General features: G+C 33.0%; 1 protein-coding gene across 1 annotated transcript; it reads left to right on the forward strand.

The window, feature by feature from the left end:
- The first annotated feature begins 5,452 nt into the window (after positions 1 to 5,452).
- LOC125647676 (homeobox protein GBX-2) lies at positions 5,453 to 9,446 on the forward strand. Its single transcript, XM_048874446.2, has 2 exons — positions 5,453 to 6,123; positions 8,338 to 9,446. The coding sequence occupies exons 1-2, from the start codon at positions 5,685 to 5,687 to the stop codon at positions 8,910 to 8,912; spliced, it is 1,014 nt and encodes a 337-aa protein (XP_048730403.1). The 5' UTR covers positions 5,453 to 5,684; the 3' UTR covers positions 8,913 to 9,446.
- Positions 9,447 to 15,914: the final 6,468 nt, after the last annotated feature.

The following is a 15,914-nucleotide window of genomic DNA, read 5'->3' on the forward strand; positions in this document are numbered from 1 at the left end:
ATCTGTATAGAATAAAAACCATTCTAACGCATGCTACACCTATAGACAGTGCACGTATTCTAATTACTAACCATTCTAACACATGTTACACCTATAGACAGTGCACGTATTCTAATTACTAACCATTCTAACACATGCTACACCTATAGACAGTGCACGTATTCTAATTACTAACCATTCTAACACATGCTACACCTATAGACAGTGCACGTATTCTAATTACTAACCATTCTAACACATGCTACACCTATAGATAGTGCACGTATTCTAATTACTAATCATTCTAACACATGCTACACCTATAGATAGTGCACGTATTCTAATTACTAACCATTCTAACACATGCTACACCTATAGACAGTGCACGTATTCTAATTACTAATCATTCTAACACATGCTACACCTATAGACAGTGCACGTATTCTAATTACTAATCATTCTAACACATGCTACACCTATAGATAGTGCACGTATTCTAATTACTAATCATTCTAACACATGCTACACCTATAGACAGTGCACGTATTCTAATTACTAACCATTCTAACACATGCTACACCTATAGACAGTTCACATATTATAATTACTAACTGTTCTAACACATGCTACACCTATAGACAGTGCACGTATTCTAATTACTAACCATTCTAACACATGCTACACCCATAGACAGTGCACGTATTTTAATTACTAATCATTCTAACACATGCTACACCTATAGACAGTACACGTTTCATTGATTCAGCTTGTCAAACACTACTTGCATAGAAAAAAAAAATCCAAACTTTCCCGGGTGTTGTTTGATTCATGACTGATTTATTCAACAACAGATACATTTTCAGTCCTTTTTTTAAAAAGGGGAAACAGAAACAGAAAACAAACATATATTTATATGATTATATATACATTGAACGTCTGTTTTTAAAGGAAATCTAGTTTTTAAGATTACAAGCATTTTTAGTGATTCTGTAGTTTCAATACAATGTATCCCCTTTTCGTCAATCATGAAACCGGTATTTGAAACTGTTGGAAACACTAAATCATTTTATATAAGTATTTACAAGAACATATTTACATTCACTGAATCTTTTCTCTTATATTTCTTTTGAAACTGACATTGCTTTCATCATACAATGAATGCATGTTTGTTGCAAACTAGTTCGATCCTGATTTTCAGTACCACCTGTCTGCGTAATCATTACCAAATATGGAGCGTCATCAAGGTCAAAGGGTACATTGGCTGTTCTGTTTGACGTAACAAATGTGTCAACCATATGATATTTTAGTACTTAAATCTAGTTTATATTCTAAAATACTTAAAGATATAAATATAAACAATAAAATGTCTATCTTTGTTGTTTCATTGGGTGATGAAGGTAGCAATCATTGCAGAAAAAAATTAAATAACCCGCATTTTTTCTGCAGTGCTTGTTACCTTCATCATCCGATGAAACACAAAGGCAGCTTGTTTAAATATTGGATGAAGATACACTACCACCATTGAAATACGACATATAGTGATTTCATATTAACACTTCCAAGTTTTCGTTTAAATCTACTAACTGGACTTAAATCCCATTGCTTGTATTTTAAACACGAAATTAAAAAAAATTATCGTGAATATTGTATAAAAAAAAGACTTTAGAATTGTGTAAGCAGTACGAAATTAATTGGAAAACCCTAGGAATTTTCTTCGCTATATTTACTTGCATTAAAGATGGCAATATATTTGTATGTGAGCTTGTATAGGTATCATGTTGAGAATCGGAGACATTAACTCCTCTAAATTTCTCTCAAATTTTCCACCTGAATCCCCTCGATGTGTCATGGAGAGCAAGCATTCAAAGCCATCCCGCCGAATAACTTTGAAGTGTATTTTAATGAGAATAATGGCTCAAATAATTTGATGACATTCTCATTTTTTTCTGAAAGTTTTTAATTTTATCTCCTGTCGTGTGGCAGTCAATAAAATTAGAATTGATGGATAGTTTCAAAAATATTAAGACGTACTCGTTAACTTAACAACTGAAGCGTGAACGGCTCCATCGTTTAGTTTTCTTGCCGCTCTATACAATACTTCCAAAGTTAAGAACCATGCCTTATATTTGGAATGTGTTGTGATAATTTCATTTATTCCAGGAATGTATGTTTTTATTCTTGAATACATCGAAACATTAGTGAGAATAAAATACCTCACATTATGATACCCCATTCCAATTCATGTTTCGATCAGCTCGTACTTAACTGTAAATTACTGTTTACCCCAAAATCCCCTCTGTAGTCTAAGGGACAAAAATTGTTTTTATCACGACTCACTTGACAACGCCCATCAATTTCGAGCATACTGGATTGTAAAGGACTATGTGTGGTAACAAACTTTCCGTTCTCCATAAATCTCAAGTTTTAAAAGTTTTAATTTGTGTTTACCCAACTCTCTATTTTGTATTGCTTCTAGGAGTTCTGAGATCGATCACTGTACGTTATCTTCACCTTTCAATTAAAGGAAGACTAAATCTTACTTTATTTCAAAAAGTCCATTACTGTCTCTGATATTCATAGTTATTTGTAATACATGACATCTAAAGTGACACAATTTCTCAATTTTAATAAGAATTTAGTGAAAATGTTCATTTTTGTGAACTTATTTTCCAGATTACATATAGTGCAGTTTTGAACACACAAAAAATTGTCCATTGTACTGGAAAGATTAATCTATGTTTTATTCAAACCTGCCCTCGATATTTTCTAGAAGAAAAACTACGTAAAAATAACGTCAATATATCGAGTAGGGGCAACACGTCATGTTTGTGAGGCCATGATATTGAATGTACGTCAATTTGATCAAATTGAAAATAACAGCTGAGTTGCATTAGGATTCATGCACAAAATACACTTAGTTTTTGTGTGCCCAAATAGATCCCTTATCACATAAAGTCCCTTCTGAACAAATTGTTGTTACAGTAGAAATACACCAACTCAAAATAAACAGTGTCAAAATAGTCATTGATTTAAATCATTCAACTCCAATCTACGAAGAATGTCCGATATGTGTCACAAGATACGGTTTTTATCTCACGAGTTTTGTTTTGATTTAAATAAGCACATATTTTGTTGGATAAAAATCATAGCCAAATAAAAAAACCCATGAGAATTCTATATTTGGTTTTACTCTATTTACCCACCCTCGTCTCCGTAAACTTTATCTCGCAAAATATGTCAATATGATAATGCAGGTTGTTTGGAGCCGACATGCGGCGTATAAATACACAGTGCAATACACATAATTATATATATATATATATGGAAAAAAAAGTAAAACAGCAATATGGGACATAATATAGAGGTAAACAAATTCAACTCTAAACAATAACTTGAAATGTATTTTTCACAAGTCTTAACCACATAGTTCATAAGACATGCTTTACAAAATGTTTTTACAAATTTAGATTATCTGCGCGTGATTTTAGTTAACAATGTCATGGTACGTTAATGCAAAGGATAAAAAAAAAGACATTTGAAATATTGAGACACATGTATGATATAAGTTATATATTATATGTAATAATGTTACGTGTCCGAGAGACACACATATGCAATTGATTTATTTCTTAATAAAATCAGCTTAAATGAGCTTCGTACAGTGTACCATAGCTTGGTTTGTTAAAAAACAAACCCTAGACATGACGATGGCAATTTTGACCGAAAAAGTGCAATTCATAAATCATTAACCGTTATTTTTGTCCTGGAATACTTACTTTGATAAACCATACTCATGATAATTATACTTTGTAGCTCAATCGCTTGTTTATTATTTTCTTTAAGAGCATGCTGGATGTGTATCACACAAAAGATTTAGTTCGGGTATTGTATACATACCCCTCCCTTTGGCCGATCTACATGTATGATAATATTTTGCCATTATCTAATAAAACGATAGATTACATGTAAAAGCTTAAAACTCACAGAATAGCATCTCCGACTTGAAAATTTCGTGTATTACAATAAACATTGCACATTTTAACTTCTCATCAAAATTCGCAGATGAGAAAGGCTACGCTGCGTGATAGTTGAAACAGACGCGAAGAAAGCAGTGTAATTGACAGAAAAACGTGCAAACAAACTCAAAAGTGAAATAAAAATCAATTGTTGAAATCTACAAAAGTCGAAGCATTTCTAGAAATAAACACCCTTTCCCGTCACTCTTATGTACGTTTCAGGTGCAATACCAAACACCAATTCATGTTGCCGTTCAGGACAAAAATGCCGCGACTACGGGATGACACGAAACCCCAACGTTTGAAATTATCTGACACCCCCCCAGCCGATTAAGAAGAGGGCAGGGATTTACTGTCTGTCAACAACTATGCCGTTCAAGATCAAAATTGAATCTAACAAGTGTTTGATTGATTTATATGCCGAATCTCGTTTGTCATGTAGGATAAAGATTAATAGTCACCGAAATAAAACTACAACTAAAGTGTATGATGGTTAATTTCAATACGATGGGTACATGTACTTTATAAGATTAATGCATCTATTTTTTTTTTATGTTTCTCTCTCTCAATTGTTTACGCTTCAACTTACTTGTTAAGTTTTATTCATTTTTATTGATGCATATTACTACTTCATTTTCAAGTCACGCTGTAATCATGTATGCTTAATTCTGCCATACAGACTTCGAGAATTTTAATAGTGCGTTTTTAAAATAGCATTAATACCGGGTGCGTTATGTCTTCATAGATTTTAATGAAGGTGCATTTTAAAGTTAATTATCTGTACATGTTTCGCAATTGCATAATATCCACTGCATTGACAAATCAGCATAAAATACATATAGAAACAGATATTGATTTCAAACGAACAGAGGACCATCAAAGCGATTTAAATATTGGATTAAATGTAAAAATAATTTGCTTAAGGATTATGTTAATTGGACCCAGCAAGGATGTAATGGTCCTCTGTACACAAAGATGACTCTGCTTATTTACCTGTAAAATTTTAAAGCCTTAATAAAAAATTATCTCGCCTAACCTTCAGGGTCTTCAGTTTTATCAGAGGTGGTGTTCAGTGGTAGTTTATATGGCCGTTGAAAATGGCCGCAATCTACTGGTATATATTAACAAGAGTAATTCATACGGTGTCGTCTCTAATCGCTAAGCATTTATCATTATTACTTGCGCCTCATCGAGTCGATTTGACTACCTATTTTCCACCAAAAATAACATGTTTCGTCCAATGAGACTTCCACTGTCAAGTGGTCGAAGCATTCAAATGAGTTCCAAAGGAGGAGCTAGGTCAAAGGTCACTTCATAGTCCAATAGAATCACTTGAATTAATTAAAAAGCTGTCAGTTACAAAAATAGCCCCCGTGTTTTCTAAATTGATGATGAATTGAAAGCGATACAAAGACTCTTCGAAAAGAAATTCACTCCTCACCATTTGGCAAAAGGGTATCAGTATTTCATTTCATAAACCAACCTGCGATAATTCTTTAATTGATATTAATAGTGACAATATAACATTTCCTTGGACGGATCGACACTGACTTTCTAAGCTCAAAAAGACTCAGTTTACAATGATGGAAAGTGTTAAAAACCAAAAACAGAACTTTTGCAAACGATAATAAGAATGGTGATTTGAAAAAAAAAAACAACAACCGATTTGTAAAGTAAGCAACCAACAGGATGTCTCAGCCTTCCTCAGGAATAGGATCTTTTTCCATTGATTCCTTGATATCAAATTCAACGACTTCCCCTCGCTTTGGACGCTTCTTCAGCAACAACATGATGTTCATGCCGACAAGCTCCGTGCCATCTTCTCCGCTAAACATCTCGCCGGAGATGACGTTCCCCTTCCAGCATCTGATGCACCATCCATATCTCGGCGCCAGAGCTATGATACCCGGTAATTATTTCCCAGCAAGAACTCATCCATTTGGACCATTGCAGTCTTGGTCAGGAGTGCAGCAGCTCTACGCCGGGAAATCTAAGATAACGTCATTGCCATGTGAACGGATACAGTCGCCGTCTCCGGGAAGCGATTCCCCTACAGACTCATCATCTCCCGAGGGAGTCTGCCAACCCAAGCTAACAGAACACAGGACCAACAGGGAGGGTCTCCATGGTAAGCTAAATATTGTTTAATTCATAAAACCACAGAAACACAAAGAATAACTTAAATACAATCTAATTCATACTAGAAAATCAGTACACGTCAATTGGCTGATTGTATGATCACATCAATCTTTTTTCCCCATTTTTCTATACCAAATTAAGCTTCTTCTTTTTTTAAATTGCAGTATTTTTCTCAAGTGCTATGTTTTAATTAAAATGACATATACACGAAGTAACATTTTTATACATGGAAAGAAACCTAAATTGCAGTGCACTGTTACAAGATACCCGACACAATTCAGAAACATGCTCGCGCAGAAATTATTAGTGCTTCATTTGCTTTTCATCATAGTTCTGGAATTTGTTCGTAAAAATTGACGTTCCACCTGTACTTACCATCTTTGTTGTTATTAGTTTATATAGCTAGTTATTTATATAGTAAATAAATTCATGCGGCTTATGGTGTTTATTGAAATCCCAGTCATTTGGCAATTAAAATTTGTAACTGTTAAAAAACCGTTAGATGCCTTGAAATATAACGGAGATATGAAACAAATTGTCCCGTTTTATAGTCACTTGCATTTGTTCATTTTTAATTTATACATGATATTAAAACTGTGCGTGCATAACTTTCGCGAAGAAATTAACATAGCAGCACTAGACTTCATGCTTGTCAATTACATAAGAGAAAAACTCCGAAAATGTTTAGTTCGTTTATTTAGTACAAACGAGATCATTGTAGTCCGGTTTCGTTCTCTGAATCACTTTCCATGAAAAGCTGAAAATAAATACGGAGTCAGGTTCCTTTGGAAATTAGAAACAGGGCCATGAATACGACAAATAATTAACCAATTAAAGGACGATGCTTCGGGGAAGGGCTTTAGGAATCTGAAATAGGTATCATACTGCTGGACAATGTCGACTGGTCAGAGGAGAAGTCCTTTTAATGAATTACGGCCATCATCCGGTGACAGATAGTTTTAAATGAAAACATCATCGAGAAAAATCAAGAAATTGTGTGGACTCTTTTCCTTGCGATTTTTTGTCAATGGGTTCTCTCAGACGTATTTTATTTTACTGAATAAAATTTGCAATATAATGCAAAGAAGTTACATTGTAAATTTTATTCAACGCAAAATATGTTAGTCAAACTGAAATGGATTTTTTTTCAATATCTTTTATAAAGATAATCAAAGCATATAGAAAATGAAATTTACCGACTCGGACTAAATCGATCTTTCATTACTATTAATCATTATCATCATCATTAATATTATCATTATTTATTATACTTTAAACGTTATTTGTAAACATTTTTCGAAGAAGGAAAAACAAACAAACAAATAAGAACCGAGGTGATTTTTTTTAAATTTTCATTTATTTATTTCATTTTAAATGACCGGATGTTTGATTTCACATGCTATCACTCATTTCGAATAAATATATGTAATTAATTTTCTTTGTTTTGTTTTTTAAAAATAACAATACACACACTACTTGATTGATTGTATATTGTTTACGTCCCACTCGAGAAATTTTCATTGATACGGAGACGTTCATACTACTTGATATGTCTTAGTTCCAGCTCTCCTCCTGGAGAATAGGGCCTCTAACACACATTCATTTTGATATATGTAAACTTTATGTGGAAGTTTCTTCAGTTTTCCCCTCCCAAGTGGAATTAATATTAAACTTGTTTCCCGTTAATATGGCAATTTCAATCACAAAATGCAAGTATTTAAAATAACACATAATATTCAACTTTTTATTTATAATATCTCTTTTAAATACAACTCTACACGATACTAAAATGGAGTTTTTATGAGAATTACTACATGTAAAATATCTAATCATTTTACATTTATTCACGATTCAATTTTTACATTTCACTGTATTCTAACGTTCATGGCATGGTTTTCAAATGAAACAAATCTGTAGTATAATACTTTAATTTGGTGAAAATGTCTTTCTAAATATCAATTACGGATATTTCATTTAAAATTCATGTAATAATCTTACTACTTTAATTATCTGTAGTTTTATTCATTTTTTTCTCTCTCTTGATTTTGAAAAAAAAAATTGTGTTGTGATTTTAAAACTTTTAAATGTTGTCTTTGTCAAGCTGCACACCTAATGGGATTAAGTATATCTATGATATACTAATCAACGATTACTTATTTCAATTAATCACAAATACTGAATGATAATTTTTTTAAAATTGCAGTTCATTCACATGCAAAACGTTCGGAATCGGACGAAGATGGGAAGAGTTTTGAACAAACTGTGGCAGAAAACAGTGAAGATGACAATGATGACTTAGATATGACGTCAGTTTTTGAGGACTCCCGATCCCCTTCGGAACATAACGGTGGTGATCATAAATCAGTAGTTACTGAACGATCTGGTCCCGTTTCAGTTAAAACACGACGACGAAGGACTGCTTTTACGAGTGAACAGTTACTGGAGCTAGAAAAAGAATTTCACGGCAAAAAGTACTTATCGCTCACTGAACGATCTCATATTGCACATAACCTAAAACTAAGCGAAGTTCAAGTCAAAATCTGGTTTCAAAATAGGCGAGCGAAATGGAAACGAGTCAAAGCTGGGATGATCCACGGAAGAGCGGGGCCAGAGGTATCGAATAAACCCAAAATAGTTGTACCGATTCCAGTCCATGTCAATAGACTCGCCATTCGCTCACAACACCAGCAGCTTGAGAAAACAATTCGAACACAGCATGCGCATGCGCAGACATTTGACCACCCGTCATTTGATCAACAAATAAAAATACCAAACTAATACAGACCTAACATATGTAAGGAAATACTTTTCTACAAACAAGAAAATATTGCACCGTGATCATTTTTTGAGTTTCTCATCATTTAGAAGATTTAATTTTATCTTGACAATTTTGACAACTCCGCCCAAGACGTAAGCTCTGCTATCTGGTTACCTTAATTAAGGAAGGGCAGCGTGAACACTACGAGCACTCTCTTTATTCTTCTAATGAACTGCGTGACGAATTGTAGAGAGCCGAAATTTCCGGCGTTTACACAGACTGTTTGACAAGATGGCCATACTCCCAAATTTAAATATCACAATATTTATTCTTTCCTACAAAAAACCTCCCCAACGTGCACAGTGCTGATGGAGAATTGCATAGCAAACTGTCAAACTGAATAAGACGTCTTTTGCAGTGTAGCGCATACATTACACACCGTCACACGTGTATATTGAACGATTGGCTCGATTTGTATGTCAATAACTATGGACTCTCTTAATCCAGTTTTGTAGAGCACATGATTAGAACTATGCATCAAATCTCAATAAATAATTAACAATGCATGTTTATATTTCCTTTTCCATCATTAACCACGTAGCGTTATCGGGTCAAGTCAACCCGATCCAAATCCTGAACTATAATGGACGGATTATCCGTCCATATATATTATAACATGGTTAAATTCAATGGGAATTTTTCAAAGAATAATGCAGTGAAATATAAAAAGAGTGTAATAAGATATATCAATGTTAGAATGGGAAAAATGAGACAATGAGAAATCGCTATTACGAACTCGTGCATACTATATACATATATATTGATCTAATAACTCTCACTGAGAGAATAAACATTATTTAAAAAAGATTCTTTGTGGAACATAAAACTTGAATTTTATCAAAACTAATTTGTATACCTGATATTCTTGTTCTTTGCATGATGCTAAATTGAGGGTTTCATACATTAAATTCAAAAATTGGGGTGATCTGAACCTGAATAAAATTGTATCCTGTCCCAGAAAAAGCAACATAATTTCGTCGTTTTCTATGAAGTACATGGATGTAGACTTAAGAGTAATATACATGTGAATTCACTCTAAATTTTTGTATGCTTCTTCAACAACTTAAGGTCATTCTTTTGAAAGTCGATAGCATTGTAGATCTAAAATAAAGCACATCCTCTCAAACGGACGAAGTGTCTGTGATCTTAGTCCTCTCCGATCATGTCTCTGCCCCAAATGTTTACAGTCCACAGAACGGGGCGACAAAAATATTTAGATAAACTGTTTGCCAATAAAACATATTAATACAGTCACTACTCGCCGTGTGGAGATGATTCCCACATCAAAACGCCAAATTCAAGTGCTCCTTTGGCCGGATTAAGCCTGTTGACCCAAGGGCCAATATTTCATTGCTATTGTTAAAAAGCAATCATAATTTGCCATCGAAAATAAATGACCAACAAGGGCACTAAGATAAGAGACGGGCACGTGGGTCGACGATTTGAATTCTCAGGACAGAGTCCTCTAGATAAAGGAGTTGATATGTAATGTGGACATTAAATAAAAATCTCGAGGGTGTGAAGTTATTACTGAACTCGTAAGGTTGATTTAACACTTTGTTTTATTAGAATGACTCACCCTGGCTTATTCACACTATGGATATGTAATTTTGCTGTAGGCATAACCGCTATGATTAGTATTTTATAACACTGTACATTATTGTTTCACTATAACTGATGTATCAGTAATCATCTAGAATTCATGTGTGGTACACATGCAGGGAAAGATAAAAAATTTCCTATACCAGCAAAATTTTCATAACATTAGTAACGATATCACCTGCGAATTTAATAGTGGAAAGCTTAATTGTTATAGATAATTAAACAAAAACAAAAAAAATAGTGATAAAATTCATGCACAACTATTGGTAATTCAGGAAATATTTGAGATATTTATATGGTGTCCGAACATTTGACTGAGAATTCAAAAGTGATTTATTTGAATTTTGTCCATCCTCTAACAACATCAAAAGACCTCTATGTAAATGACCGTCGTGTGAAGAATATTACTTTCAGCCATGTTTGCTTGCTTTCAATGGGGTCCGCTTTTCAAGATTGCATGGGCGGAGTCAAGAAAAGGCAGATCTTTTTATCTCACCAAATGTATATCGGTTATCGACACGTTTCATGGACCGCAGGTAATTTAATAGGTTTAACATATATACCTTTAAAAGATTATTTCTACCAACAGGGAAAAAAATTCAAATTAATAATTCTAGATTTTGCATGCGGTTTTATGAGCTGGATGGAGGGGAAAAAACCCGCATGACCTGTTTACGTCTATTCTGTAAAAAGAAACAAAACACTAGTACATTTATTTTGTTCATGTAAAAAAAATTATAATTGATACATGTAATTGCAATTTAATTTTTCTACATTTTACATGGCATACACAGTATAATCTCTCAGGCTAAGACTCTTCATTATTCTCTAACTAGACAGACACTATATTTTAATTTACGAGACACGGTTGAAGACAATACAAATATCATTTAAAAAGAAAGAAAAATAGTTACATTCATACAGCAGAATTGCTTTTCATTTATGTCAATAAAAACACATAACTAGATTTTTGGTATACAAAGAGGCCCATGAGCCAAGGCTCATCTGAGTAAAATTATCATCAAAGACAAATTAAATTTTAAACTTTCATCCCAATTGGTAATATAGCATGAACTCTAAATCAAAATTATAGCTTATTGTCATACATGTAAATATGTCTATTATAGAAGAATTCCACAAAATCGTTTTAATACTGATTTGAAATTAAAATTGTCCGTTATTCATTCTGTCAAAATTGAAATATAAAGAAATCTAAACAACAGAGGTATTAATGTCGAATACTCTAAATATTGGGTTAATTTTCTACTTTTTGTAAACTGAAATAGGAAATATACTGTTGAAAGGGTTGAAAAATCACTGCTTTAATACATAAAATACCTGACAATGAATATGGGTGGGTTTTTTTTACATGCCCCTCAATATACATACATGTACATGTCCATTTGAGATTTAAATACGAAATTTCTATGAATGTACATGTATTGCTTCGTTATGAATTGTTAAAAGTTTTCACTTATTTCATGCATCTGATGCATAAAAAAAACCACCCGGTGATTTCAACAGCTAGAAACATAGAGAACTTAACAAATATCATACCGTAATAGTGTGTAGTGTTAAATGTTTTGGGGATTGGCCATTGAGAAATTTCATTTTCAACGAATATGAATACAGCTCATCAATTTAACTTTAAAACCAAAAAGTTGCACAATTGAAATGAGAGGTAAATTTTGAAATCTTGTTAACAACAACCAAAAGAATTGACAACCACCACAGCTATTTATAAAAAAGATTTTTGTTTACCACAGTCAATTAGCTGATACTCAATAAGTCAAGGTTTATAATAAGTCAAATTATATTTTTCAAGATGAAATATACTTCACCTATATGTTGCTTAGGATGCTACATGTATATACATGAAATCCCTCTATAAAAGTAACTGTGTCAATGTGTGGTACTTTTTCCTTTTATCTTAGCCATACTTTAAATCAGAATTCCAACATACCATAACTTCTAGAGGCGGAGCTTAGCTGTATCATACACGGAACTTCTACGGAACCGTACCACAACTTCCAAATTATGAACATAGAAAAGCCACAATTTTGTAATATGTATTCGATCTATGATGAAAATCAAGCAAAATTTATATGTTCAATTAAAACTGTGTGATCCTATATCGATCTATTATTTTGTTTTGTAGAATTACTTCAAAGCAGATTAATTAGTTTTTAAAGTCATCAACTTTCCCTTAATTACAAGCTTGAAAACATTTTCATGTGAAAGAAAACAGTGATAAGATTATCTAAATTGTAAATATGGTGGGTATGCATAAATTATACATTGTCTGTTAGGCACCCCAAGCGCGTCAGGGGAACCCCAATATAGTAATTATAACCCAGAAGCAACTGTCTAACTTTAAGACTGAAGGACAATGACAATGATTTTATTCTCATAAACTAATTTACAGCAGTGTAGAGAGCATATATGATTAATTGAAAATTGTTTTACGTTCCTCTCGAGAATATTTCACTCATATGGTGACGTCACCACTGCCGGTGAAGGGCTGCAAAATGTAGGTCTATGCTCGGCGCTTATGGCCATTGAGCAGGGAGTAATCTTTATCGTGCCACACCTGCTGCGACACGGGACCTCGGTTTTTGCGGTTACATCCGAAGGACCGCCCCATTTAATCGTCTCTTACGACAAGCAAGGGGGTACTGAGGAGGACCTATTCTAACCCGGATCCCCACGGGATTTGAGAGCATACAAGATAAATACATGTATACAGGTACAAATCAGCACATGCGCATTTAGTAAACCGCTGAAAGAGCGTAAAACGAATTACTAAAAGGTATTCGATAATTTTATTTCTCCCAAACTTATGGCACGGTACTGTTATAACTAAATACACAGCTTTACATAGATAAGACCACCGATGATCTGAAAGTATGATCTGCGAAATACTTGTTGTGCCGAATCCCTCATCAGCGCTTTTTATACGGTGGCCATTTATAGCAACGGTCCTATGCTGCCGCTTGTGGGCGTTCCTGACAGGTATATATTTGCAGGCAGAAAATCAAGAAATTTCAGTTGTTTTTATTATCACAATTGCATTCATATGATTGTATACAGTTTTCAAGCGTTTTCAATAACATTTTGTGTTATATACGCGAAGATAATCCCCAATTAATGATATGTTACATTTCTCGATTCATACATATTAAGGTAGTACTCTACATCGTCATCATGGCTGATTTCCTTTATGAACATGGATGAAAAAAATCGATATCAGCAATATTTGACTTTTCCTTTTCCATTTAAATAACTAGCCGAGTAGCTCAGTAGATTAGAATACCGACTGTTAATAAAAGATTAAAAAAAAAGAATACCGACTGCTGACCTGTAGGTCGCAGGTTCGAGTCCAGCAAGGGTTTTAATTTTTTTTCTTCAGATTACCTTCCACTAAAACTGTATTTTTTGACAAAATAAAGTAAATTTGAAAATTTTCAACTTCAAAATATTGTACATATCCTCCACTTTTCATCTACGTCAAATTTCTCTGGTGTAGCATACCTCCTTAAGATAATGACGTTGTCATCAACAAGAATACCGCACATGCACTGGACGACTCATCCAGATTGATGTTGCATATTAAGCAATTTCTCTGCCGACGATGAGGTTGTGGTTTCTGCGTCGGCTTTTAAAAGCCCACCGGGTTAACCGGAGTATAAACTAGTATTCTCTGAATATAATGTACAGTACATTTTCTGGCAAAATACTATTAAAATATTGATAATCTAAGCTATAACGATCTATTTTCCATAGACAATTTTAGATTGTTTGAGTGAGGTGATTTCGTGTTCCAACTTAATTTTGTTGATTTTCAAATTCTTTGTACGTGTAATAGGAGTAATTCATAATTGATACATGTATCAATTGCCGTTGGTCTTAGTACGATAGTTACGATTTGTTGGTTTGTTTGTTTATGTGATTGAGAGTATCAATAATCGCTCTAGTCTATGTGGCATATTCTATTAATATTCTTCCTGTAAATAGTAGAATTTGTTTTCTAATTTTGCAGATTCGTTTTGATTTATACATCCTTCCTGATCGAGTTAACTCTAGATATCTTTTTCATAACTCCCAACATTCTATTTGTTTGAGAATTAGTGATTGAGAATTCGAAGACTTCGGAAAATTATTGAATAATGCAATAATATATGAAAGTATTTAAATACATGTTTAAGAACTTGATTAATAAATTTTAAGGTATACTATTTGAAGATAAGAATAACAAATGATTTTAAAAAGAGAGAAAATAAAAAAAATAATACAGGAAGTCAGGAACATACACAACTGAAATACGATATACTTTGAGTCGAAATATCTTGAGAACTTGAACACTCTATTACCTATGAAGATAAGAATAACGAATTATTTTGAAATGAGAGAAAATAAGATTAAAATGCAGGAAGTCAGGAACATACATGACTAAATTACAATATACTTTGAGCCGAAATATCTTGAGAACTTTTCCCCCCAATATCAATATCTTTTAATTATAGCTGACGTACATTTGATATTTGGGATAATGTCTCCGCAGACACCCCTGATATCTTGAACATTCCATTACCTTTATATTCAAAATTACTCATTTTTTAAAAACAGTTTTAAATTTTTTCTGTAACAAGATACTTTAGCAATGAAAATTATTGAACACATTAGAACAGTTTGAGAAATATTTGAACATATGAGAACTATTTACAAATTCATGAACATGAGAAATATTTCAAAGATTAGAATAGATAGAAATTATTTGAACATATGAGAACATTTCAGAGTTTGATAAATCTTTATTGAGATTACATGACTGAAATGTTAGATGATTGAGAAGTAGACATTACATGCATATTTGATATAATGTGAAAAAGAAAATACACAGGTTCAAACACGATTAACACACTCTGATTGAACCACGATACATTCTGAAAACTTGAGAATTTCATTAATGATTGATAAGATTTTATGATTGAGAACTGTGAAACTTCAGTAATTAAAATACACGATAAATCTTTTTGCTATATAAGATTTATTTTTAAAAAAAGGAGAACTAGTTCACACTTATGAGGCATATTTGAGATATCTCTTCAAGGAGCATTGACAGTGTAAGTTTTTCTTTTTAATTTCCTAATTCCCCCTAAATGTAGAAATCAAAAATACACTTCCCAAAAAACTGACATCACTAAATCTCAGGTGCGAACTCTAAAATGTCATCCAAATCATTTTGAATTTCTAAAGATTCAATTTCACCGATTTCCATGTCGAATGTAGCTATTTACAGCAACTTTTCATGTCACATCGTATGCAATTTTACATTGTTATCATTCATGACACAATGCATC

This window comes from Ostrea edulis, chromosome 6, assembly GCF_947568905.1.
Source record: "Ostrea edulis chromosome 6, xbOstEdul1.1, whole genome shotgun sequence".
Classification (NCBI taxonomy): Eukaryota; Metazoa; Mollusca; class Bivalvia; order Ostreida; family Ostreidae; genus Ostrea; species Ostrea edulis.